This window comes from Penicillium concentricum (assembly GCF_028827145.1).
Source record: "Penicillium concentricum strain IBT 3081 chromosome Unknown utg000002l_segment0_segment0, whole genome shotgun sequence".
NCBI lineage: Eukaryota > Fungi > Ascomycota > Eurotiomycetes > Eurotiales > Aspergillaceae > Penicillium > Penicillium concentricum.
Window position 1 is genome coordinate 2984502 of NW_026622755.1, and position 23902 is coordinate 3008403.

At 46.9% G+C, this 23902-nt stretch overlaps 9 protein-coding genes across 9 annotated transcripts; 7 read left to right on the plus strand and 2 right to left on the minus strand.

Moving 5' to 3' along the window:
* Positions 1 to 1249: 1249 nt before the first annotated feature.
* Positions 1250 to 1941, plus strand: N7517_004728 (uncharacterized protein; the record flags this gene model as incomplete). Its single annotated transcript, XM_056722458.1, has 2 exons — positions 1250 to 1314; positions 1626 to 1941. The coding sequence occupies 2 exons, from the start codon at positions 1250 to 1252 to the stop codon at positions 1939 to 1941; spliced, it is 381 nt and encodes a 126-aa protein (XP_056578708.1).
* Positions 1942 to 4096: 2155 nt separating this feature from the next.
* N7517_004729 (uncharacterized protein) lies at positions 4097 to 4360 on the plus strand (the record flags this gene model as incomplete). The annotated part of the gene is made up of 1 exon (XM_056722459.1): positions 4097 to 4360. The coding sequence occupies one exon, from the start codon at positions 4097 to 4099 to the stop codon at positions 4358 to 4360; it is 264 nt and encodes an 87-aa protein (XP_056578709.1).
* A 410-nt stretch (positions 4361 to 4770) lies between these two features.
* On the plus strand, positions 4771 to 5475 carry N7517_004730 (uncharacterized protein; the record flags this gene model as incomplete). Its single annotated transcript, XM_056722460.1, has 2 exons — positions 4771 to 5158; positions 5222 to 5475. The coding sequence occupies 2 exons, from the start codon at positions 4771 to 4773 to the stop codon at positions 5473 to 5475; spliced, it is 642 nt and encodes a 213-aa protein (XP_056578710.1).
* Positions 5476 to 6369: 894 nt separating this feature from the next.
* On the plus strand, positions 6370 to 6564 carry N7517_004731 (uncharacterized protein; the record flags this gene model as incomplete). The annotated part of the gene is made up of 1 exon (XM_056722461.1): positions 6370 to 6564. The coding sequence occupies one exon, from the start codon at positions 6370 to 6372 to the stop codon at positions 6562 to 6564; it is 195 nt and encodes a 64-aa protein (XP_056578711.1).
* Positions 6565 to 8394: 1830 nt separating this feature from the next.
* Positions 8395 to 8857, plus strand: N7517_004732 (uncharacterized protein; the record flags this gene model as incomplete). Its single annotated transcript, XM_056722462.1, has 2 exons — positions 8395 to 8405; positions 8548 to 8857. The coding sequence occupies 2 exons, from the start codon at positions 8395 to 8397 to the stop codon at positions 8855 to 8857; spliced, it is 321 nt and encodes a 106-aa protein (XP_056578712.1).
* Positions 8858 to 12970: 4113 nt separating this feature from the next.
* Positions 12971 to 13267, plus strand: N7517_004733 (uncharacterized protein; the record flags this gene model as incomplete). The annotated part of the gene is made up of 1 exon (XM_056722463.1): positions 12971 to 13267. The coding sequence occupies one exon, from the start codon at positions 12971 to 12973 to the stop codon at positions 13265 to 13267; it is 297 nt and encodes a 98-aa protein (XP_056578713.1).
* Positions 13268 to 14595: 1328 nt separating this feature from the next.
* On the plus strand, positions 14596 to 14892 carry N7517_004734 (uncharacterized protein; the record flags this gene model as incomplete). The annotated part of the gene is made up of 1 exon (XM_056722464.1): positions 14596 to 14892. The coding sequence occupies one exon, from the start codon at positions 14596 to 14598 to the stop codon at positions 14890 to 14892; it is 297 nt and encodes a 98-aa protein (XP_056578714.1).
* An 830-nt stretch (positions 14893 to 15722) lies between these two features.
* N7517_004735 (DUF4246 domain-containing protein) lies at positions 15723 to 17816 on the minus strand (the record flags this gene model as incomplete). The annotated part of the gene is made up of 1 exon (XM_056722465.1): positions 15723 to 17816. One exon carries the CDS (start codon positions 17814 to 17816, stop codon positions 15723 to 15725), a length of 2094 nt encoding a protein of 697 aa, XP_056578715.1.
* Positions 17817 to 19882: 2066 nt separating this feature from the next.
* N7517_004736 (putative pH signal transduction protein PalI) lies at positions 19883 to 21689 on the minus strand (the record flags this gene model as incomplete). Its single annotated transcript, XM_056722466.1, has 4 exons — positions 19883 to 19887; positions 19943 to 20139; positions 20198 to 21449; positions 21500 to 21689. 4 exons carry the CDS (start codon positions 21687 to 21689, stop codon positions 19883 to 19885), a joined length of 1644 nt encoding a protein of 547 aa, XP_056578716.1.
* Between the last annotated feature and the right edge of the window lie 2213 nt (positions 21690 to 23902).

The following is a 23902-nucleotide window of genomic DNA, read 5'->3' on the forward strand; positions in this document are numbered from 1 at the left end:
GTGAAACACAAAGCTAACAAGAAAAAGTGGACTATCGCTAGCGCATCGCCGCCGCGATGGAAAAGCACCTGGAGCTCCTGACTCGGCTCCGGGTTGGTGGAAGACCACGCTAAGACCACGCTCTCGCGCATCGGTGTCTCCCAGACGAAGCCTATCTCATCATTCAATCTCTCGGAAACTGGATCGAAGCTGCGGCCGATTCCTCCGAGTACCCCCCGCCACAGCTCCTTTATAAATTGGAGGAGCGGATGCGAGTCCTCCGGGAAATTATTCGCCTCTGGGCCGAACAGGAAGCGGAACGCTTTGTCGTGAACGAGATCTAGATCTACATGGGGAATATGGGAAATTAGTGCGGACAAGCCGTTTTATCAACATGGGTCAAATGAATAAAGAGGAGCGTTGCGCAACTGAATTAGTAGCGTCCTTTCATGCGCCTTGTGTGCTTAGGTAATATTCACATCGCCCCATGTACCGGTGCCGAGGACTTGCTAGATTACCTGTCCAAGCACGTTGTGAAGTCCAACAGACTCGTTCAAACCTATGTTGACTTAATTCCGTGGATCTACACACATCCACCACCAATATGCACTACCTTTGGCCATCGCTAAGGTCATGTATGTGGTGTCCCTCCCGCGGCATTGGTCTGCTCTTGAGCTAGTCTAACTCCTCCCGGTTCCTCAACTTCTAGGGGAGTCGGACTGTTGGCGGGGAAAATTGTCGACCCATGGCAAGCTTTGGCGGCTGAAGGCTTGCCTGCGGGTTTTTACAGTGACTAGTTCTGCTGGGGACTCAAAGTCAAGCTGAACGGATGATGTTGATGCCGAATACATACCTACAGCAAGTTTGGCCACACACGATCAGATTGTCACACTTAACCGCTACGCCTATGGCTGCTCACATGTCCCTTACTGATTAAAGCAACGTAGAATTAGACAACCGCTGGTCATTTAGCCCACAACCGGCTGACGTCCGTTTATCCGATCCACACGTCGTTCTCATTGTTGTTTGTAACATCATGTCTGACCGCCCAAGGTACATCAAATACCCACTTACTCCAATTCTGATGGTGATATTTACGAACAGCCTGTAAATAAGGATTGTCAAGTTTACTTCCTTCTCACATCTCGTTGAGATCTTTCTGTACAAGCCCTCTATCCAATTTCATTTTACTATCACTCATCGGTCACTCTCTAGATGTATATATGATATCACAATATACAAATTGTTACATCGCCTTGAATGTATCAAGATGCTAGGGGGGTTGCTTTCTCCTTCCAATGTGCTGGAAGTTCGCGTCGTCCCTTCCCCGCGAAGGTGCGCTTTCTCGTAGTAATTTCTACTTAAAGCGCCCCTTCTTAGTCTTCTCTTCGTTCTCCTTTCTTCTTTTTCCCACCGTTCGCACTTGATCCATGCCCGTACAACTCCCTCGACTTACCAGGTGAAATCCATTCGTGCATTAGCAAGCTCAACGACAACACGAGAAGCTAACGAGACACACTTTGCTTGACAGGTGAAACCTTTCAATAACACTCTACAAACGACGAATACGAGATCTATGTCCCCATCGGACACCTCCAGTAGTAAGATACACCCCCTTCCATTGATGTTCCATCCCAGGCTGACAGGCACAAATTGCCAACTAATCAGCAATTGCCGAGCATCTCGGACGAGCATCTCGAGACGCTCACAGCAACTCGATCCCAAGCCGACAGGCGAGCAGCAGCGCGTACTGAAAACTTCGAGGAGGCGTTTGCAATACTGCAAGCTGTGCAACACATTCTCGGCCGGCCGAACCAAAACTACATGCTCATGGAAAATACCCTGCACGCTTTGGAAAGTCGGATGCGGACCTTGGTTCAGGAACTGTGCAATCTCCGAATGGAAGAGATCCTCGATAGTCATATTGAACAAGTTATCTGGGAGGAGACCACCGATATCTAACTGGGTGTGACCAGACAGGGGTATGCAATACCACCCAGGCTCGACGTACGCACACAACTAGGAGGCAGAATACGAAGATTTCCAACAGCATACTTCCTAATATCCTAGTACACATGAGGTTCTTATGGGTAGTATCCTGCCCGTCCTGGGGCGCCTGGTGCGCGAATTGCTGCAGAAAGCCTATGACCTCTAGGGGGAAGATGTCCCCGATGCCCACTTGAGGAGGCGATTTGGTACGAGACCGGCGAGATGTAGGCGGATATGGCCGTAGACTAGGGAGAAATACTAAGGAAGATAAACATACGCAAAAAAAGACAACAATCAGAACAATGTTTCCCGCAAGAAAGCTCCCAGTGGCCTGTAAGATTAGATACCAATGATGATCCTGATTCATATATATATAGTACGCTCACCTTGAAGAAGTAGAACATGCTAGTCCCATTCTTTATTAGATGGTCCTATGCTTAGACATCATCAAATCTCACTTTATCCTTATTTCTTGCTCATATCATCCTTCACTAGCACTTTGTCAAATATCATTTTCATATGGCAAGCAACCCAATCCCTGCCATCGACGATGACCATCTATGGATGCTCGAGCAGATTGATCCCCATCGCGCAGCAAGAGAGGACGATGCCTCTGAGAGCTTGGGAGAAGTTTGATGTATTATGGGTATGGCTGCGATTATGATAGTCCAGGGCGATAATCAACAGTAGGGCTGTGTCAATACCACCCCACGGTCGCCCGAGCAGCGAATCCAAATACATGCTTAGGACAACTCAATCCCGCAGCTAATACCAATTAAAAGGTTGCGCTTATGTCCTCGAGAAGGGTCATTCATTGTATCATGAATGGGGTGCTGCCTATACCCAGCCTGGCATATCCACAACAGATCCTTACTCTTGAATATGCTATGAGCTACGGACCTACGTATGCAGGTCCTAGTCGAAGAAATGGATGTGCTAGGGCCCAAGAGGTCCATGATAGCCGTATTGGAGAAGTAATGGGGGATAAGGTTGGCGAAGCGTCAGCGTAATATTTTATACAACCTGCTTCTGATATATAGATGCTTAATCGTCAAAGTGCACATTGTGTGACATTCGGCGGCTACAGACAATACAGCAATAAGAACATGGGGATTTCCAACAAGAACCTTCCTAGTAGCCGCCGGTAGGGACCGGGGTGCCCCGAATTCTCTTCATTTATGCTTTTATTTTGGTCAGTAGTACTTTCGGCCCAAATAGACCGTATTGCTATTCAGTTTCTAGAATTAATAACCACACCATGCTGTCATCAAGCCACCACAAAGGATCACATAGCATTTTTGAAATTTTATTGAACGATCGTTACATATCTACATGGACATTCACATTATTCTCACTTCCCGTTCATATTGTCCCTCACGAGGTTGGTCTTTACCTCGCTTGGGCTATCCTTCGTCAGGTGATTTTCACGCCTTCCTTGTGAATACGCACTTTCTCGTAGCAAAGTCCGAGCTATTTACATGCTCTCTGGTAACCCTCTCTTCCCCTTTCTTCTTCCTTCCTCCACACTTCGACGGTTCCAAACTTCTCTCCAGGTCTACAACCTTAAACGGCATGATCCCGTCAAGTAAATAATGACTACAACAACATACATAAAGAGCTAACGAATATTTCTCATTTTAGTTGAAGCTCATAACGACGTCCTCTAATTACTACACACGTAATAGTGTCGAGCCCCTTCAAAAGTGATTTTTCTCTCACTTTTCATAGAAATCGTCCTGGGCCTCATCTTCGTTGGACATTATTTTGCTATCAACCAGAGCTTACTCTCTATTTTCCTCCCTCTTTCTTCCAAGTTTTCAAGCTTTCAAGCTTTCAAGCTTTTATTCCAATCTAAGACCTTACAAGGTACCATCTGCTGGCGAAATCACAACATCTATGACAACATCAATAAGGAACTAATGATACCCTCCAGTTGTACAGGTTGATGCTCAGTTACATTATCTTGTATCATCTAATTACCCAACCCGGAGTCGTGCTGAGCGCCCTGAAAAGTGAGACAGATCCCCTTCGCTTTATCTTTCGTTTTCATCACGCTGAAATAAAGGCTAATAAGCATGAAGTGAGCCAGAATCACCCCATCGCAACCATCGGGACCAAGCATCTAGAGATGCTCAGCACGGTTCGGTCCCATATCGATGAGCGGTTGGAAACGTGCACGGCGATTTATCATGAAGGCTGTTTCCTCATGGAGATGGCCCAGATGGTCATAGAGCGAGCATATGCTACTCGACAGCTGCCCATGCCAAACGCACTCAACGCCATACAACAGCGCATGGAGATCCTGCTCGATAAGATGAATGACCTGCTCGAGGAGCAGATTCATGATTCCCGAATGAAAGAAGCTATCTGGATGGAGACAGGGGAATCTTAGGTAGTCAGGCTCGGATGAATTGTACCCTCCACTAATGTTACAACACAAAGAAATCAAACATAAATAGCTCTCCAATGCCATTGATCCTTGGATTTATGTTGTAAGGCTCAGTAGCACAACACATCTAAGGAGATTTGAATACACTTCGCTTTCTCCGCCATTAGTAAACACGTTGTTGTCCCTAGGACTTCCATAAGGCCACAAGAAACCTCAGGACGTTTGTCTCTTCATTACAAGACCCTAATCCCCAGCACTAATATGGAGGTTATTCTCTAGATACTTTAAACATTACACAGTATACCCATCTTTGGACGTGTCAAGCCCATTGAAGAAGTTATTCATAAGACCACTATCACGCGACAATTCAGCTCGGCGACACCAAGCGGGGAACCAAAATCAAGCTAGAGCGCATGACCGAGATCGACTGTTACCACATACAGTGCGCGGACAAAGCAGCCAAAGGCAACGGCAAAGTACAAATTGTGCTACCACATTACAATCTGTCAGGAGTTCAGCAAAGCCTAACTTTCGGGTTCAACTGTGACTTGAGTCAGAACTTCCAGTCATGGGAGCGCATGGATACCGAGGCCACGCAGTCCACGACTCGACGTAGTGCGACTCCAGGTCCCTCCACAACCAGAAGAGAATATGTCACCCACGAGCAGACCGTCGACCCGACGGGAATGCATCCATCCCATGAAACCATCACGGAGACCTATCGTAAGGAGAGGGTCCAGATTGGCGCCGAACCACCCAAAGTACCGGGCCCGATCCGAGCTATTGGATCTGACGGAGAACGTTTTTCAATTGCCAAAGTATTGAAAAAAACATGTGTCACGTTGCCGCTCGCGTAGCTATTAGCTCGCTCTGAAGCCACACGAAAGGAATTGGCTTGGTTCTTGCAAGACGCAGCTCCTCGATTCCGGGTTAAACGGGACAAAGTGCGAGACCAGGTCAGCTTTGTCTCAGACGAATTGCCCTCAACTCCTAGGGGGATCCCGACCGACGTGATCCACGAGTTCAAGTGGAAGATCATCCGGCTTTGTGACAAGGGATCTGAGAGCAGCATCCGCTGTGCCAACTATATCCATAGCAGCTTGAATAATGGTGAATAGATCATAATGAGATTTGAGTATATGTGCTTATCTTTTCTTAGTATGATATTGAGTAGTTTCTACGTCGATCGTAATCAGAATGGATTATGCTCGGCCAACCGCACGTGTACTATGAATTCACTCGGAAAGAAGAATTTTATATCCATCTAAGTTAGCTAGATACAAACCATCATCTATTTTGAGCGCCCTTTGCATATATAGCCACCAACTGGCAAGGAATCATCAGATTTCAAGGTAATCTTACTTCACTGCCGGGAGATCTTCCTCTCCGGCTTCTGTCTAATCTGAATTTGCCATCAATTACTTTACTATATAACTCTGTCTCAGGTGTCCACCTAGGTAGCATGAAGGTCATACAACATCCGTGGAGGCTTATTTGTGGTTATTTGGATTCTCCAACCTCAGGCTTGCCTTCTTGGGGTTGCAATCGCACTCCCCTATCTCATTTATCCAGGATTTCCTTTTTAGCCTTCTAGAAAGCGGGATTTGAGTTACCTTCTAACCATCTTCACTTTGCTTTCTCCCAGCATCTCGCACTTCTACGCTTTTCTTGCTCTCACTTCGCAGTGACACCGACGGTGGGTATGACCCCTTGGCCTTTAACCAGGACTTGCGATAAAACGATCAACGACTTAAGTGTGACTGACGATTTTACAGGTCGAATCTCTCAACCTACCCCACGTCATTTGCAACCGAATCACACTGAGGTACAAGTGAGATATACCCAATACCCGATTGCCAACCGCCTTGAAACCTAAAGCTAACTAGGACTGGGTGGCCAACAATCAGTATACCCCGCCACTCAGTGGCCAGCATCTAGAGATGCTGAGGCAGACACAAATTCGAGACACTCAACGAGCAAATGCTCGGAGGAGAATGATATACGAGGCCAACATGATCATCGCCATGAGTGCAGCCTTGATCAACATGTACACCGACGAATCTTGCAACCAGTTTCACACTATTCCCCAAATTCTCCAGATATTGGAACAGCGTATGCGAGGACTCCTCTATGAGACAGTTGGGTTGCGAGCCCAGGAGGATGTCGATATTTGGTCAGCTCAGTGGGTCTTCAATAGCATCTGCTAATGTACTCATCCTGCTCCTTCCCGTTCTCATTATTTGCACAACAGGAGTGTTTGATTCGTACCCCAATCCTGACCTACAAGCCATGATGTACAATATGTTCGATGATCAGTCAAATTGTTTGCATAATAGTCTAGACATATCCATGGCCCCTCTCTGTAATAAGCAGGATGACACTTCAGAACATTACTGCGCTGGATTTTGCTATACTCTGTGTAAATTGGACGTTTGGAAACTTGTACTAGTAGTACGTAGCAGTATGTATGTACGTATGTACTTATTTTTAAAAAGCTTAATTTTGCTAGTGTTCCCGGGTGCCCCACTTAAATATGCAGGCACCCGACATCACTATACCAACATCATTTCTGTAGTTCAGATGTCGCCTTTAAGTAAAAGCATGGGTCTTTCGCGTATTATGTAAATTCCCCAGAGCTACCTACCTAGGTAGACCTCAAGGCCTCGTCACTCTATTGTCAGCAACTGTATCGTTTCTGCGGTTCCAGCTTTTTTAGGTTACCGTACAGTGACACCATACAACCCCTGGATAACTCATTGGGGAGCGGACAGGTCCACGCCCCGGGTCCAATTTACACCTACATGTAGTCAAGTATCCCTGGATTCACTATTCACGTCTATTATCATCCCACTGTCCTGCTTCCATCAAATCTGACCTGTAGCTTCAGTGTCTCATCATCTGAAAGTCCTACTCTGCCGTTCAGACACCCTACATGCCGAAAGAATGACCCTTAAAAGGATTTTCACACTGCCCCATGTGAGTGTACAAATACGCCTCCACTAAAACAAGTCATCTCACTAATATCCTATCAGCAAGCTTGTCACTCAACCTCTCCGGCCAACAAAAACAAATCACATCGCAGCGCGTCTAGTCCTCAGACTCTACAACCTCGTCCTAGACTGCAATGACTCTCGATACCAAGGCATCCCGTAATGGCTACCGGCTGAACCTAGCCTCAAGCAGTTGGGAACATTGGCCCAGAGTCCAAATGGGGTGAAGTGGATGAACCTTGGTCACTTCCAATCAAGGCCAAAGAACCATATGGCCGCCAGCCTTCTCTCTCTTTCTTTATGCGCCTGACAGATAAACGACCCGCGGAAATTCTAGTAGCTCTTGAATTAACCAGACGGCATCAATTTGAGATTAAAATTGGCACTCTGCATGTACTAGTACGGCTGACTCCTTTAGTTTTACTGCTCGGGGAAGGGTACCGAAACTTCAACCTAGGACTAATGATATCGCGCTAAGATTGTCTATTCATATGCTTTTGGCTTATATTTGTAGATGAAATCCCCAGTTCGTGTTTCTCAATCCATCAAAAGAAGTATTGACTATCCTTTGGTTTTTCTACTGCTATAGTGCACACTCTCCAATCACCCCGACCATCTGAAACTGGTATGTTTAGATGCATTAGGCGGTCAATACCCTATTCTATCAGGCTCACATTGGCCTTTTGAATCTTCGCCATATCTCCCCAATCCAGCTAGGTATCAACAAATCTCACTTTGCTCTTACTTTTCCTTGAGACACCCATCAGTTATATTTCATGATTTCATTGAAGACATCTCATATATATTATTTATAACTAGCAATCAGAAGTTTACACAGACGGCCTCGTATATGAGGATATTCATCAGAGGGTGCGCTTTGTGCCGCTCTTTCCAATCTGGAGGTGATAGTCGCACTTTCCTCGCCGAGAGGTAGTCTGTCGATTGGTATTTAGGCTCCCCCTTCTGCCTTTCTCTTACCTTCTACAAGATTTCATTGTCCCCCTACCTAAATACCAACCACATAAGGTATGACCATTTAGCCCACCAATGTTTGCCGAGTTGACGAGCTAACCAAGGCTTGCTTTATAGGTCAAACCTGATTCACGAAATTACAAACACAACACGGGATCCCTCCATACATAACATCAGGCTAGTGAGATTACCCCCTCTCCAACCGCTTTCCACACATAAAGCTAACAGGCTCAAAGTGGCTCATCCGCGACCCATTCCGTCATTGAGCGACAAGCAGCTCCAGGATCTGACTGAGCTTCGTGTTAGAGTTACCCAGCGGGCCCAGTCTCTCGAGGACCTCGTGGAAGCGATGTCGCGCGTCAACAGCTACGATGACGGTGCCATTGTCGCAACCGCAACGTATTATTGGATTCACCCAAATTCACTACTGCTCGTGAAGCTGGGATTGAACCGCCTGCTGCGTCGAGAGTTGCGTCGACTGACTGTGGAAGAAGAGAACGACGCACAACTTGAGTGTCAAATTTGGGACCAAGTCTAGACATATTGTAGGCGGGAATTAGGAACGGGGCAATCTTCTGCTCGGATCAGAGCTGCCTCGGCTAGCTGCTGAGGAAAAAAATGATGCTAAATTAAATTGGAGTGCCACATCTGGAATGAGGTTCGTTAGGCATAGTGGAAATAGGACATAGGATAGGGCAAGTTTGTCCGCCAGAGATTGCCTTAGCCTGTGTATTAGTATGCTGACAAAAGGTACTATATATTCATGAGCTATCTTTATCCATATATTAGTAGAGCTTCAAGTTTAATGCTCTCCACCGCTTATGGAGTATCTTATAACACTGGAATTGTCTTGTAACAGGGCCACTTGCATCATGCTTGCGAATATGGACCCTTTTTTTATACGATATGATTGCTATAGAGATTTACGAGATGGCCTCTCGATTGCTATTTAAGACCCCCTCTAAGCTCCTTCCTCTTTGCCTTCTTCAACAACCCCAATTTACAGATCAACCTTACCGACTGGAAACAAAGGTCAGTGAGATGAGCCTAATTTCAGACCGCATTTAAAACACAAAGCTAATAAATACAAAGTGTCCCAACCCTCTCTTTGCTCTTACCTTTCATCATGTTCACTTCTCACTGAGTTTCATATCAAACACCAACCCTCCATCAATCACCTCTCATGGATTATATATTGGAGCTTAATATCTCCCCAATTATTCTCCTTCTTACCTCGTAGGCAAGCCTCTTTCGTATATAATTGCTAAAAAGCCCTACGAATATATCAGCCCCAAATTCCTTTTTAAGAGGATACCGAGCCGATTTCCCTTTCACTTCTTCAACAGTCACATTGCTTACCTACTATAATCTTAATGTCACACACCAACAGTATGACCCCTATACCCATGACGAACACTTCTGACGAAACAATAAGGTAACCAAAACCCTCTACTTTTCAGCTTAAACATCATCAACTCTGCTCAAACTTTCAGACGCAACTCATTCAAGGCAAAGAAATCAGGGAGATCAGCCTCATTCCTTACAACCGTTTGAACCAAAGTCTAACGAGCATAAAGTGGCCGACAAGCCTCAGCCTATTCCATCACCTAACAACGCACAGCTCGAAAGGCTATCGCAGCTAACAGAGGATACACACAAACGAGTTCACAGGCGCAGAGAAACTGAGGGGCAGCTGGCCAACATTAAGGAGGCCAAAAGAGCCGTGTTGTCCGCCAATAGACCATGGCGTCTCCCAAGGCTGGAGCGAGATTTGGAGAATTGATGCAGACGGTTGAGTCGGCTGGAGGTTTACGACAGACAGAACCATGCAGAGGCGTTGCAGATCTGGAGCCAGATTGGTTAATGTCAGAGAGATAATGTGATCTCTCTGTTTGCTCCCACCATATCAAGTCCTCTCCTGTACATAGTATCTCTTCTCTCCTCCACGCATTACAAGAGTTTTCCAGACACACCATCTACCCTAGGCTCTTGCTCTCAGTTAAGCATGCCAAAAATCAACCAGGCCGTTGAAAGCTTGGTTGCTGTGCAGGACAATCCCTAGCTGCATGGATCAATTTTGATCACTCTTCTCTTTGCCCTCATGACTATGGACGTATGGGTTCACGAATCTATTTTTCTTTACCTACCCGTAGATTAATGGCCCTAGCCTTTATATCGACCAAAAGATCCAAGCGGAGATTGATTTACCTCTAGCTTCTCTTGTTGTCTCTAGGAAAGAGCTGATGCTTATGGGCTCTCATTTTCTTGTGCTGCAGCTGTCCTGAAGTTGAATAGCCCAACGCGTAACTTAAAAGCAAACTCACATGTGTTGTGGCCTCAGGCTCCGTTTCTTGTAAAAGGATAAGGTTTGCATTGCGTTGGTGAACATTTTCTATAAAGGGAGGAAGATATCAATTCTGACTTTGCTCTTACACCTATCTCACTTTGCTATCAATGACGACTTCATATACACAAACCTACATATATATAAATGTATTTGGCATGTTAGTACGCTGCTACCATTACTGGGAAATAGTTAGTTAAGCTTGGCTAGCTTAGTGACTTCTTGCTGTTTTGAAGGGGATGGTCGCACCATTGGCGTCAAGACCCAGTATCTCAATCACTATTGAAGGTCCTCCCTAATCTTCTTCCCCTGGCTTCTACAACAATCACATTTCCTCTTTATCGCAACTATTACCTCCCATCAAAGGTAGAATCCCCCGCCTCATACCAGGTGTTACGGTGGAACAAAAGGCTGACTCATACTAGTTGTTGACAGGCTGATAGCTTCTATCAGTAGACAATTTGAGTTTTCATATCCTAAATTCCATCTGTGATATCAGTGAGATACAATCCCTCGATTTCTCATACCTACCTACGTTTGACGCACAAAGCTAACAAGCAAAGTCATGGTGGAAAACCGCCCTATCCAGGCACCAACTGATAAGGAATTAGAAAAGCTGACCCGGCTACGGGTCCGCGGGATCCAGCGAGCCCGTTACCGTGCATTAATTGTACACAAGGCCCAAGAAATTTTGGACTACCATAATTTCCTTCTTCACCTAAACTAGTATCTACTCCCCCCCGCATACCTCGAGTGAGCACAAGAGTTGCTCCACCAAAGCGGGATCGCGTTACTACATGTGTTGGATCTATCGCGGGCCAGCGAAGAACGTGACGAAGAGATGATGGGTCTCTGGGAAAATTAGAGCGAGGTAACAAAATGAGAAATGTTCCAATATGTCCACGTTGTTACGCATGCGTTGCAAGACTGATTGAGATATCAAAATCTACCTAGGTATTTTAAAAGGCTTATCAAACTCAGGCTTATCAAGTCTTTGCACCTTTGTCACATATGAAGACGTACTTCCTCGATTCTTAATCAACATCATCCCTCTTACTTCTTACGTTTCCTATAATCGCACCCACTCCTGTGCCCCAACTTTACACCTATCTGGTCAAATGTAAGGTCCTTCCCTCATCTCATATCAGGGCTTGCGAGGTGATAAAACGCTAACTAGTACTGGTTGTTGATAGACGCAAGTCAATTATCACCCAACCCATTCTGTATTTTCCAAAAGCACAAGGCTAACAAGCACAAAGTGAGCCACCATCATCCTATCGCAACGCTCGATCCTGAGAATCTAGAGATGCTCAGCACAATTCGATCCCACGCCGAGAAACGGTTGGAAGCGCGCGTGGCAATTTATGAAGAGGCCTGCTTTCTCATGGAGGCGATCCAGATGATGATACAGCGAAGATATGCTACCGACCAGCTCCCCATGGCAAAAGTACTCGACACTATGGAACAACGCTTGTAAATCCTGTTAGAGGATATGAATGACATGCTAGAGGAGGAGATTCATGATTCTCGCATTGAAGAAGTGATTTGGATGGAGATAGGGAAGTTTTTTCCAAAGCTGAACCGTGGATGGGACACCTTAAAACTGAAACCACACTGCAATATTTCTCTTTTATCACGCATACAGTGATATGTTCAAAAACTGATTAAACTCCCAGACGATACTTAATTCATCCAAAAGGCTAATATGCTAACTCAGCTTTATATAAACCATTAAGACCTTTGATAAATATGTAAGCATCGTCCACTATCATCTGGCTCTTACACTTTGTTGATACTATCCCCAATTTAGTCCTCCATCCGAGCTCACTTTACGGCCCATCATGACATTCTGTATATGTATATTTAATTATTCGAACTACTCCTGGATCTATCGTGCTGTCAATGGGGTCGATCCTTCACCATATTGAAAGAACAGGTTTAATAATCTTGTTTAGCCAGGGTTGCTGTTTCCCTTCCAAAGATGAAAATCGTACCTTCTAACCTTTGAGTGAAGTCGTAGCACCTCGATTTTATTTGACATCCTCCCCAGCACTCTTTCCTCTTACCATCTCCAACGCCTCCGCTTACTGTCCATGCAGACCTTCCCAGTATCCCTTCAAATCTACATGACTACAATTTGCGATATAAAATAGCTAACCAGGAGGAATAGTATACTGGTTATAAAAACCCTATCGCTCACAAGTATTCGACGCTACCCTTCCAAATCTTATGCCTTTCACTAGTGAGCTTGATCCCTTGCTTCTCCGCTCCTAACCGCATTCTAAACGCAAAGCTGATAAGAGAGACATGGCGGATACTCAACCAATTGAGTCACTTACGAATGACGAACTTGAGGATTTGACCCAGCTCCGTCTTAGGGTACTTCGACGCGCCCGAGCATGCGCACAAATTCTCCGCCACCTGGAAGAGATCCTCGGATACTATGGATTTATTGCCGATCACCCTATCTTGTTTACAGACATCCACTTCGTGGCACTTGACGAATTTCTCTCGAACAGATGGGCCGAACTCATGAACGAGATCAATGACCTACGAGCCGAGGAAGCCTCCGAAGTCTATTTACTTGATACGTGGCAAGACTAAAAGAAAGACAACAATTATCAGCTTTACTTTGTATCTCATTGCACCATTTGGGGACGAAGAATCCATATTTTGTTTAGGGAAACTTGACCAATCAGAATCTGTTCTTCCGGCTTTTCTTTCTATAAGTAGCGCTGTAGGATTGGCCTTATACGTGAGTCCAACCCAGAACTTGATTCTATCTCACCTGTATCACTTCCATGCGTGGGCCTCATTCTATTGTCACCAAGACCCCTTATAACCTTATCGCCATCTCCCTAAATCTTACTTTGCTCTTACTCTTCTATAAGTCCGCCTTGCAATAAACCTTCTTCATTAATCATACTATTATACTTCACCTGATATATGCTCCAGCAGTGGCATTGAACTTGAACCCATAAAGGGGGACTGTTAGCCATCACCAGGTATCCCTTAGTTTGCTCCACTGAGCTTGTTTTTTTCCGTTTGAAGGTGAAAGTCGCACCTTCCGCATGAAGACGCAGGCCTTGACTACTATACAATACGGTTCTCAATACCTCTTCTCTTGCCTTCTTCAACAATCACAAGTTTAATTTACTCCAACATCGCAACTCCCAACAAGGTAAGATAGCTCGTCTTATGTCTAGAATTTTGGAGAGGACAAAGGACTAACCAGCATTAATCGATTCAGCGATTAAATCTCACCCAACCAATTCATGTTAAAAAGGTCTTCCCCGACTGAATCCGTAAGATACACACCCCTCAGCTCTCCGTTCCCAAATACGTTCCAAGTATAAGGCTAACAAAGAAGAAATGGCGGATCGAGTTGAAGAAACTAACCCATTTATGGGTCAGGGCAACCCGACGACGGCAGCTCCAGGTGCAACTCGAGCGACAGGCCTGGGACCTTCCGCAATATTATAAACTCGTCGAAATCAATGGATACCTCCTCTCACCCTCGCAGTCGGTATCACTCTACCAATTCCTGTAGGAGACACGGGTGATTCTTGTTGGTCAGATTTGTAATATATGGGCTGGGGAACAGGCGGACCGTCAGGTGCTGGGCCTAAGGGAGTAGTGAGAGAGTAACTAAGACATTACACAGCACAACAATGGAACCACATTGGTGGTAGATCATGCAGATCCTCTATCATTTATCGCAGCCTTTCAACTCTACCAAAGGTAACTTCCCTTGCTCCGGGACTAGGATTTAAACGAAGCCAAAGGCCTAACTAGCACTAGACCCTCTACAGGCGCACATCCTTCACAATCGACAATCATTAGAACGGTCCTTCGGGCTCACAGCAGTGAGACAATCCTCTTCGCTTCTCCGATCTTCGGCACGTTCTCAACATAAAGCTGACAAAGAAGAAATGGCGCATAACCACCGAATTCAGGCTCCAAGTAACGAAGGGTCGGAGGAGCTGGCCCTTCTTCGGTTCAGAGTTATCAGGCGACATCAAGAGTGCACCCGTATCCAACGAGAACTCCAGGAAATTATCCGTTGGTACGATTTTATTGCTAGCAACTCATACATGTTCTCGTCGATGCACCTCACGCTGGTTGACGAATTTCTTGGACCCCGACTGGCGGGTTTCATTCAGCAAATTCTCCATTTACTGAATGGCGAAGATTTAGATGTAAATATGCTCGGTTTGTGGGAGTGGTAAGGGAGGGAATTGAGATATGACACGACTCTCTGGAATCGAGTTCGTTGTGCATAAGAAGTCCTAACGGTCAACTTTACCAACGAAAGCCTGTTCGTTTAACTTTATGTTGTTCAAGTCACAACTGGGGATTGGCATTGTGCATAGATCCAAATTGGTGACGCATTTAGTCTTGCTTCTTTTGCTTGACTGTGTTTTCACCAACTGACTTAGCGGCAGCTGATCGCCAGCTTTGATGGCTACATATCCACCAAGCCATCGACGCAAGCTTTCTCCCCTGAAACCAATACCGGTAAGGACTACAAAACTTAGAAACAGAAAGCTAACTGGGTATGATTGTGTCTCGCAGATAATTTTGAGCAGCAGGCCCGATGCCTTGCAAGACCCAACGCCGATGGACAGTGACAAATATAGAAGCAGAGAGCACCGGAGACTCACATTGATTCAGCGATGAATAAAAGAATGCCACAATGAGAGCTTGATACAGAAATCTCGGGCGAGTCACGACCGGGATAGAATTGATAATGGAGAACCCGACAGAACCGCGATATATATCGGGGAGTTATTCCCAATATCAACAACCCTTGCTCTGACCAATTTGCAATGTACTTGCTGTTGTATGTTTCTTTCGAATTCTTCTACGGGGTTTCGAATGAATTGACATAGCAATGCTCATTTTGTTTTCACAGTTTACACTGATCACTCTGATCACATATATCATCACTCTCACTGACGAAATATTCACGAAGGATGCAAGGGAGTACAAAGTACCTGGGATGGTAATAGGTTCTGTGGGCGCCGTGTAGCGCAAATGAAATATTCAATTTAAGATATTAAGGAGACTCGTACACAACATCATGTTCTTCTGCCAGCTGCCTGGCCCTCCATGGATTGTAAGGAGGAAATATTAGAAAATGGTGCCCCACACACTCATCAATGGCCGTTCGCGCGCGCTCATGATCGCCATGCAACTCTTCACGCAGATGCTGTGCTTCAACTGTAGACATAGGCCACCAGTCTACCTGCTTCATAACAGAAAGTACCAATTCTGGGGGCAAGCGGTTATCCAGATCCGCTGCCTGCCGCGCTGCAGGAGCCCACCAGTCATGTTGCTGCGGAGGTACATTGCGCGTGGAACATACACGATAGTGCGGATCCACTAGACGAAGCTTGATAAGGGTCATATTTCCGGGCTGACTAGGATCCCTTAAGCGAAATGACTCTTGCTTCGACCGATAAGTATTAGGCCAGCTCAGAAGACGCCCCTCTGTAATCGGCACTGACCCAAAGGTATGTAGTGCCCGCGGAGGCGGCTGCTCATGTGTTTCCCAGGAGTCCACATCTAGGACAGTCGATAGCGCTGCCGGGACCTCTTCGCAGTTGAGCTCGCTCGCGTGGACTTTATCCTCATGCTCGAACGCCACACGGGCCTGAGTTACATTGTTGGCTTCCGCCGCGTAAAGACTGGTGGCCACAATGTGGTCATTTCGCAGCCCCTCTGTGTGGAAATGAGTATCTCCGGGATACTCGGGATCCTCCGGTGTTAATTCGATGCGATTGATCTCCACCACCACCTGGAGGCCGTCCTCCTTAAAGGTGTGCTCCAGTCGTACCGCGGTATGATCATGATTCAGGGGATCCGGGAATTTTCCATAACGCTGCGGGCGTATCGCACGCCCTGTAAATTGACCCTGTTTCCATTGCTCATACGAAAATGAGACGCCCGGCTCGGGATGGTCGAACCAGGCCTTCCGCCTCCGCTTAGACTCGAGGAGACATCGAACATGTTCCGGATTGTCCCACTGCTCTGGTGTCATATCTTCTAGTAGCTTGGTGGGCCAGCCAAAATCCGCCTGCTTCCATTTAGGTGGCTCGGGGCCTATGCTGTACTCGCGAGCAGCGGCACACAGCTCCTGCCACTCTTCGTAAGTATCAAACAAGTCAGCCCAGGTGGATGCCCATAACAGGTCTTTGAATAACTTGTGCTCTTCCATGTAGTTGTGGATCTGGCAACCATATGTCAGAATCCGTGGCGGGTGGCGGCCACGGGTGTTGCCGTAGAACAGAATCTCGTTCCAAGAAGGAACTGAAGCTGCGATTACATGTTCAAGGTGTTTGTACAGTCTTGTATGGTGGTCTGGATGTAGATTGTTTACATAGGAGGTAATCCGAACATCGGGGCCGTCATTGGGCGTCTGAGAACTCATTGAGCTGAACTGCACTTCGCAGGGAAGCCATTGGAAGCGATTCGACCAGCAGTTCTCCGTTCCCATCTTTCCAGGCATCCAGTACGCATCAGCCCCCGGCCACCTTTCCGCTTGGTCGACCGGATATACCGGCAGTTCTTTGGTGACTTCTCTAGCTATTCCCCATAAATTATCCAGAGAGCCATGTCCGCCGTGCACTAATACATGGGACCGGTCGTAAACCAGGGGATATAGAGAGGGATCAACAAGCGGATAGCCGTGGGCTTGCTGTGGCCCCAGTTGGGCTACCTCCTTTTGGATCTCTTCCAGTGACAGTTTCATTGGCAGATCAGCTTGACAAACGGCTGAGGAGCTATCAAAGACCAACAGACGGCCCGTTACCTGCCATGCCTCCGCTTTATCACGCAGCTCTGCGAGGCACCAATTCCATGCAGCGGTACTGATAAGATACCCTTCAGTTCCTTCCACAGCATCCTGGTACCACTGCGCAAGCTTGGTCTCATCCGAATCCAGTACCGTACGATCCCACCCAAGCTGCTCCGTGATATGTTGCATGAGTCGGAGCATAGCCATCTCGCGCTTGGTCAACCTAGGTGAATGGCGATATTCCCCCAACCCATGGGCAAACCGGGCCTCCGGGGGAAGTTCAAAAGTCAGGGGAATTGAGCCAAACCCAGGGACCTGAAGAGGGCCATCGCCGGCGTTGGTGAGAGTCGCCATTATAAGACACTTGTATTCAATTTCTCGGTTTTCTTCGGGGAGAACGGTGGAAGGAAAACTTAGGTGGTGAATTATGTGTTGACCCTGCAAGGCAAAGGTCAGAGAGAGGGGTTATGTTGTGGAAAAGATGACGAACTCCCAGAACGAACTAGTTAGTTAGCTAACTACATGTAGTTATTTGAACTGTGTTTTGGCCTGATCTCCTAGGCACGCAACCACTTTTCTCAACAATATCGATGTGCGGAATATATTTTTCCCTTCTTTTGTTTGACACATATGTGGGAGGCAAAGAACATGCAGACAACCTTCATACAATCACTTCCACCACAGTGATATTCCATCGTATTTGACATTCAAATAAGAGACTAAACCCAACAGAGGTAAGTTCCTTCACCTCTTGACGGGAATTTGAGATGGATCAGAACACTGACCGCGCAATCGTTTTGTATAGCTGCTTGACTTCCAATCATCACTACCGCTCGGCTAGTGATATACTTGCTCTCGTGGAAAGATCTTGATGTCCCCCTAAGAGACTTTGCTGTGGCACATGGCCACAACATCCTTTGCATTACAATGATCACTTCATGGTATCAGATCCTCATTGTGCCAAATTTGGGGAACTTACACAGTCAAGGTTTCCTCGGATCAGAAAGCCTACATTTCTTCGGAAAGTGCCACACATAGGACAGCCCAGATTGAATGCACTATATGACAGCGATCAGGAGTCCGAATATTCAGTATAGCTCGCCCTGTGAGTTACAGCCTCTCTGTGCTATGATATCAACTGCATTGAACAAAAAGCTGACAAAAAAGAAGTGACGAACGACAAGTCCGCCTCTACCGGGAGCTTGCACAAGTATGACACCACTACGAGATTACCCTAGGCTCGCGGGGGAAATTTCCAGGATGCATCTCGCATTATGCGCACAGTTGGAATTTACAATTGCTCTCTCCTATCCATGCCAATATTCTGCGCTAGGTATGCTTCGAGAATTGGAACCACGAATGCAGGTTCTGGACTGATGTCCGATGAACAGGATGGCCGGACGTTGACACGGGTGGTATGGAGCAGATTGGTCAAATTTCGCAAAAGATGGGAAGCTGAGAACTCTGCCAGCTTGACTAGATGCTTGGTACATTACTGAAATAGTCTGACTGCTTCAACGGATCAAGGCAGCTGTGATATGGTGCTATCGAACGCACTTCTGCTTGGAGATTCATTCTGTGACAGCCTGGTGAATTTCGGCGCCTTGAAGCGCCGAGGGACGAAATTCGGCCAATCCCGGCATCCAGCAATAGGCAGTCTGATAAGCTTCAACGTCTACGACTCGGACTCAGACTCAGAGTTATCAGGCGAGCTCATCTATTCTTGCAGAGCAACCATGCAAAAAGCAAAGAGAATCATACACCGAGTCCAAATTTCCATACGCCTACGCGCCTCTCATTGCCAGTCTCTCCAGTCAACGTGGAATTGCCATGTTTTAGAGAATATGAACCGTGAAAGCGTGAAGTCAAGGGGATCCGATCAAAGAACGGATTATCATTTATGTTTGAATATTGTCAAAAGCCAGATTTACCGGAGAAAAGAAACGTATGTGGATTTGCGTAGGATAGAAGTGCGAGTCCACTCAGTGGAAGAAAAAAAAAGTAGAAAAGAAATAAAATCAAAAGCAGCATCCAGTGCTTTTGATCTGGAGTAAAGCCAGAAATTGAGAATCTGTTTCTGTACATCGTATTCGCCGGCTGCTATACATCGGAGTTCAGGCAGAGTACAATTCAGCATCAAGAAAAACACTCGTTCTCAAAGCCTATATTTTGTGGCGGATGTTTGGTGACGAGACGAAAGGTCGAATTATCGTTCCAAGAAAGAGCATTTATGGAGGAATGGCAAGAAAAAAAGACACCATAACTCCGTTCCCCAAAATGGCGTAGTGTGCCATGAAATTGAGGAGAAAAATAATATAATCCAAGTTTAGCCAGAGAAGTGAAGAAAAGCAAAGGGTATCGCAAAGCAAGAGGAAGGATTGTGTCGAGCATGGCTGACACTTAGAAGCCAATAAATTTCATTAAACTAGGAGTAAGTCAGCGAGGTTCCACCAAGAGGTGTGGTCTGTGAGAGTACGTACAGTGAGTAGCTCCAGGCGTCAGAGAGGAGGGGATCGCAGAGTCATTGGGGGGTGATGGTCGACGAGCGAAACGGGGATCCACGTCTTCATAGTAATTGGCACCGGCGTTGTTAGATTGCAGGGGTTGCCCCGGTGGCCGCGGGGACACGGTACGAGGATCATTTGTACCCCAGCCCGAGCGAGCAGGAACGTAGGAGCTAAATATAGAAGGTTAGTGATTGATCTAGGGACAGTACTTGTAATAGTTTGACTTACCCAGGTCGGCTGTACATGCTTGTTGGGCTTTCGGGGATGGCGCTGTGGTTTTCAGCTGACAGCCCGTGTGGTACGCTGCTCATTGGTTGATTCGACTCATGCATATCGTACTGCTGCCGAGCTTGCGGAGTCATCTCAATGGCTTGGCCTACCGTCTCCGGTGACATGGCCATGCCAATGGGCCCGGGGGATGGTTGGCGCATCTGACCCGGTGGGCCATAACTATATGGGTCATCCATAGGAGGCGACACAGGTCGACCGTACGCGTCAAACCCACGATTGGGACCGCCAGGACCGGGGCCATAGCCGCTTGGTGGTCCTCGAGGCGGCATCATCCCACCGCGACCTCCGCGGCCTGGCATCGGACCCATGTAGCCACCCCGGGAACCATTGGAAGGGCCGCGGGGAGGTCCCATGTAAGGTCCTCCGCGTCCACCCCGGGGAGGATATCCACCCCGCCCGCGTCCATTGAAGCCAGGCGGTGGTCCTCCTCTTCGAGAACCCATGCTACCATCGGAATATTGGGGACGAATCCGTGGATCGGAGGGGTTCCGTGACATTGGACCAGCACCGTACGGGCCGGGGCCCTGAGGCGGCATATTGCCAAATTCATCCTGCGGAGCGCGATGGGGGCCACCCCGGTGGTCCGGAGGTGCTGGGATATCGCTCATGGGTGTCCGCGTATTGAGAGGTGTTCGATCATCATCACTGTCTTGTCTTTCCGTGTGGAAGGATGCGAATGTCGGGCCCGTGTCGGAGGTGAGAGAGTTAGACACAAAGGCTTCCTTGGGTTCGACAGGGGCTGGAACAGGAGCCGCCACCGCAGCCGCAGCGACGTTCTGTCGGTTGTAATAATTCTCTCCGCTCATTTCGGCATTTTCTGCGATCCGGCGCTTCCTTGCCTTCCTGCTCACAAGGGTTCGGCGCATAGCACAAGTGACCACGCCGCAAGAGGTCAGGATGATGGTCGCGGCCAGCACAATCCAACCACCCCATCCTAGATGTGGCACAAAGAGCAGAATATCGACCAAGAATGCGAGGAGAGTCACGAGTAGTGTTGGCAGCAACAAGATGAGGAGCGCCAAAAGGAAGCGCGGCGAGTGCGAGGGCGCATGGAAGTGGGCCGCGATAGCCAGGCAGAGGCAGATGAGGGTCAGGAAAGCGGCGACTGGATGGATGATAAGGATCGAGGATAGCGACTTTCGAGTACCGGAGGGGAGGTTGAAATCATCGCCGGTGCTACTGATATCATCTGCATGAAACTTAGTGGAGAGCAGGCAGAAGCGCAGGGGAAAGACTTACTGCTTGTGTATCCCACATGGATATTGGTACAGGTATCACCCTTGCAATATCCAAAGACACCATAATCGACATCTTTGAAAGTTGCTAGAGGAATTCCCTTAACAATGGGAGTTGACAGACATGACAGTAGCAAAAGCGCAAAAGCGATCAGGAGCAAGATGGTGAGGGGTGTCGCAGGCTTGAGCAACATGGTGAGGGGAGACCCTGGGAGTCAACGTTGTTTGTTTCCAGGCAAAAAGAAGAAATCAGATGGAAACACGATAATCAATTATTTTCAATGGCCTAATGGCACACGCGACGCAAGAGTTGAGGGTCTAACACCACATTGGCAGGGGACATCTGAACCCGAGATCGAAACAAAATCTTTCAAGGCAAAGTAGAGAAGAAAAGAGGCAAATGAGGGGAAAAGGCAAGATTTTGTGGGATTAAAGGAAATTTAAAGAATCAAACGACTCAAAAGAATAAAGGAATGACTAGAGTGCAGATAAGCCATTGGGAGAATCCGTGGAGAGAGGAGATGAGGTTTAGATATCTGGCCTCAGGCATCAGTCAGATGATCCCACTCTATTTCTACGTCTCTCTTTCTCTACCATCTACATTTACTTTCTTCTTGTATGGAGCTTTTTATTGTCTCTTTACCTCTTTCAATTCCCCCTTTGAAAGTTCGAACGTGAGGCTAAATCATGCGCCCACTGCACGGTTCCCCTCTCTAGAAGCCGGGGTTTTGTTGGCGCAGAGCTATTCTGCCGTCTCATTCGCTCTACTCGTTTGAAGCGCCACTTCGGGACAGGTTGCCAAGCCCGGGCGTCGGAGTAATTGCGGGCAGCGACTGGGACAATCTCGAGCTTCTTGATACACATGGTCATTGGTTATACCCCTGGCTATTTTGCCAACTTCTTAGATCCTTATTCCTTGAAAGGAAACAAGACTTTTTCTATGCCGTGTTCGATTGGGTCCTCCTTTTGCTATCGCTAGGAAGCTCATTTCTACTTTCGGATTAAGGTCTTTCGAGGGACAAGGTATGTGCATGGTTTCAGAAGCCTCATCTTGTTAATCATGAAACGAGATCTATGTTTCTGGAATTAATCCATATGACATCAAGGGTATGGTCCAATATATAGATGAGCACACGTACGGAGTACTCCGTACACCCTTCAAACGTAACTCGCAATCTCGCCAGCCACCCTCTGATCCACTATCACGGCACAGCACTTTCTGCTTTGAGTTGGGATATTTGGCCCCAGAAAACGCTTGGACCTGAAATCCGGACTCTAGCACCGTTGGAGGCCCGCAGTCCCACATCATTTTAACACGAAACAAGCAGTCTCCACCTCAAAGCTCCAACCCGACTTTCGAAATTCATTCCATTTGCCAGAGACCAGATAAGGTTGATCGCCTTTAGTATGGCCTAGCTGATATTCATATGTTGTTGCAAAGTACCGCGCAGGCTCTTTCCAAATTCAATCGATATCTTCAAGTCATTAAGCTTAAGCTTGTGACCTCACGGGCCAATAGCCTCCTAGTAGGGTTTCACTCCCGCGTCACAGTTGTGTGACCTTTTACAACCCGGACACACCACTACCTCAATTAACCCCTGATGGACTGCACGCTGGGATGAAAAATATGCCTATCAATGGCGATGTTCAACATTGCTTTTGAGGTATAGCGAATAGTCGTCCTCCAAGGCTTTTCTCGATTCTAACCAATCTTTGTTCATATTGGTTTATGGATGCTTTAATAGACCACACAAAAGCGACTACGACTACGGGATTGTGCTGTTACACATAATGGCAGAGTTACACCTCTATCTTGGACCTGGGTGCATGCATGTGCTTATCAGCAAAAGCTGTGAACGTTTTGCTCATATTCCAAATGTGCAACTGACCTATCTCCAAGGGTTGATTGAGTATCATATGTTCTAATATGTCAACTCTTCTTATATCTTATATCAGTACAATTGTAGTCAAGTCTTGCTATTTCGGGGAAATTGAATCTTCGTGGGTCGTACAGTGTCTGCGTAACCCGTCGTGTGAATCACGGCAAGGGACCAGCTAGTTAGGCGTATAACTACCTATTATTCCTGACAGGGTTATGCAAACATTTTCTAAACTGGGTGGAAGCCTTGAACCACACCACACGTAAGTCGAATCTATCAAGACACCAAGCGTCGGGGCTGATCTGACAAACTGTTCCAAGGTTGTTCATCCTTTAGCTGTGAGAACCAAGAGACCTGAAAATATTCATCTCTACCTGCCGGAACATGCGCTGCCTATGGAGATTTTTCAGTTGGCCGAAACGGCAGAAATCCGAGGACGAGGGTCAACTACCATTGGAGACCTTTGACAGAGTAACTCTGCTTCAGTCATTGGAGGGATCTCGACTTAATGAAATCCAGGATATCCG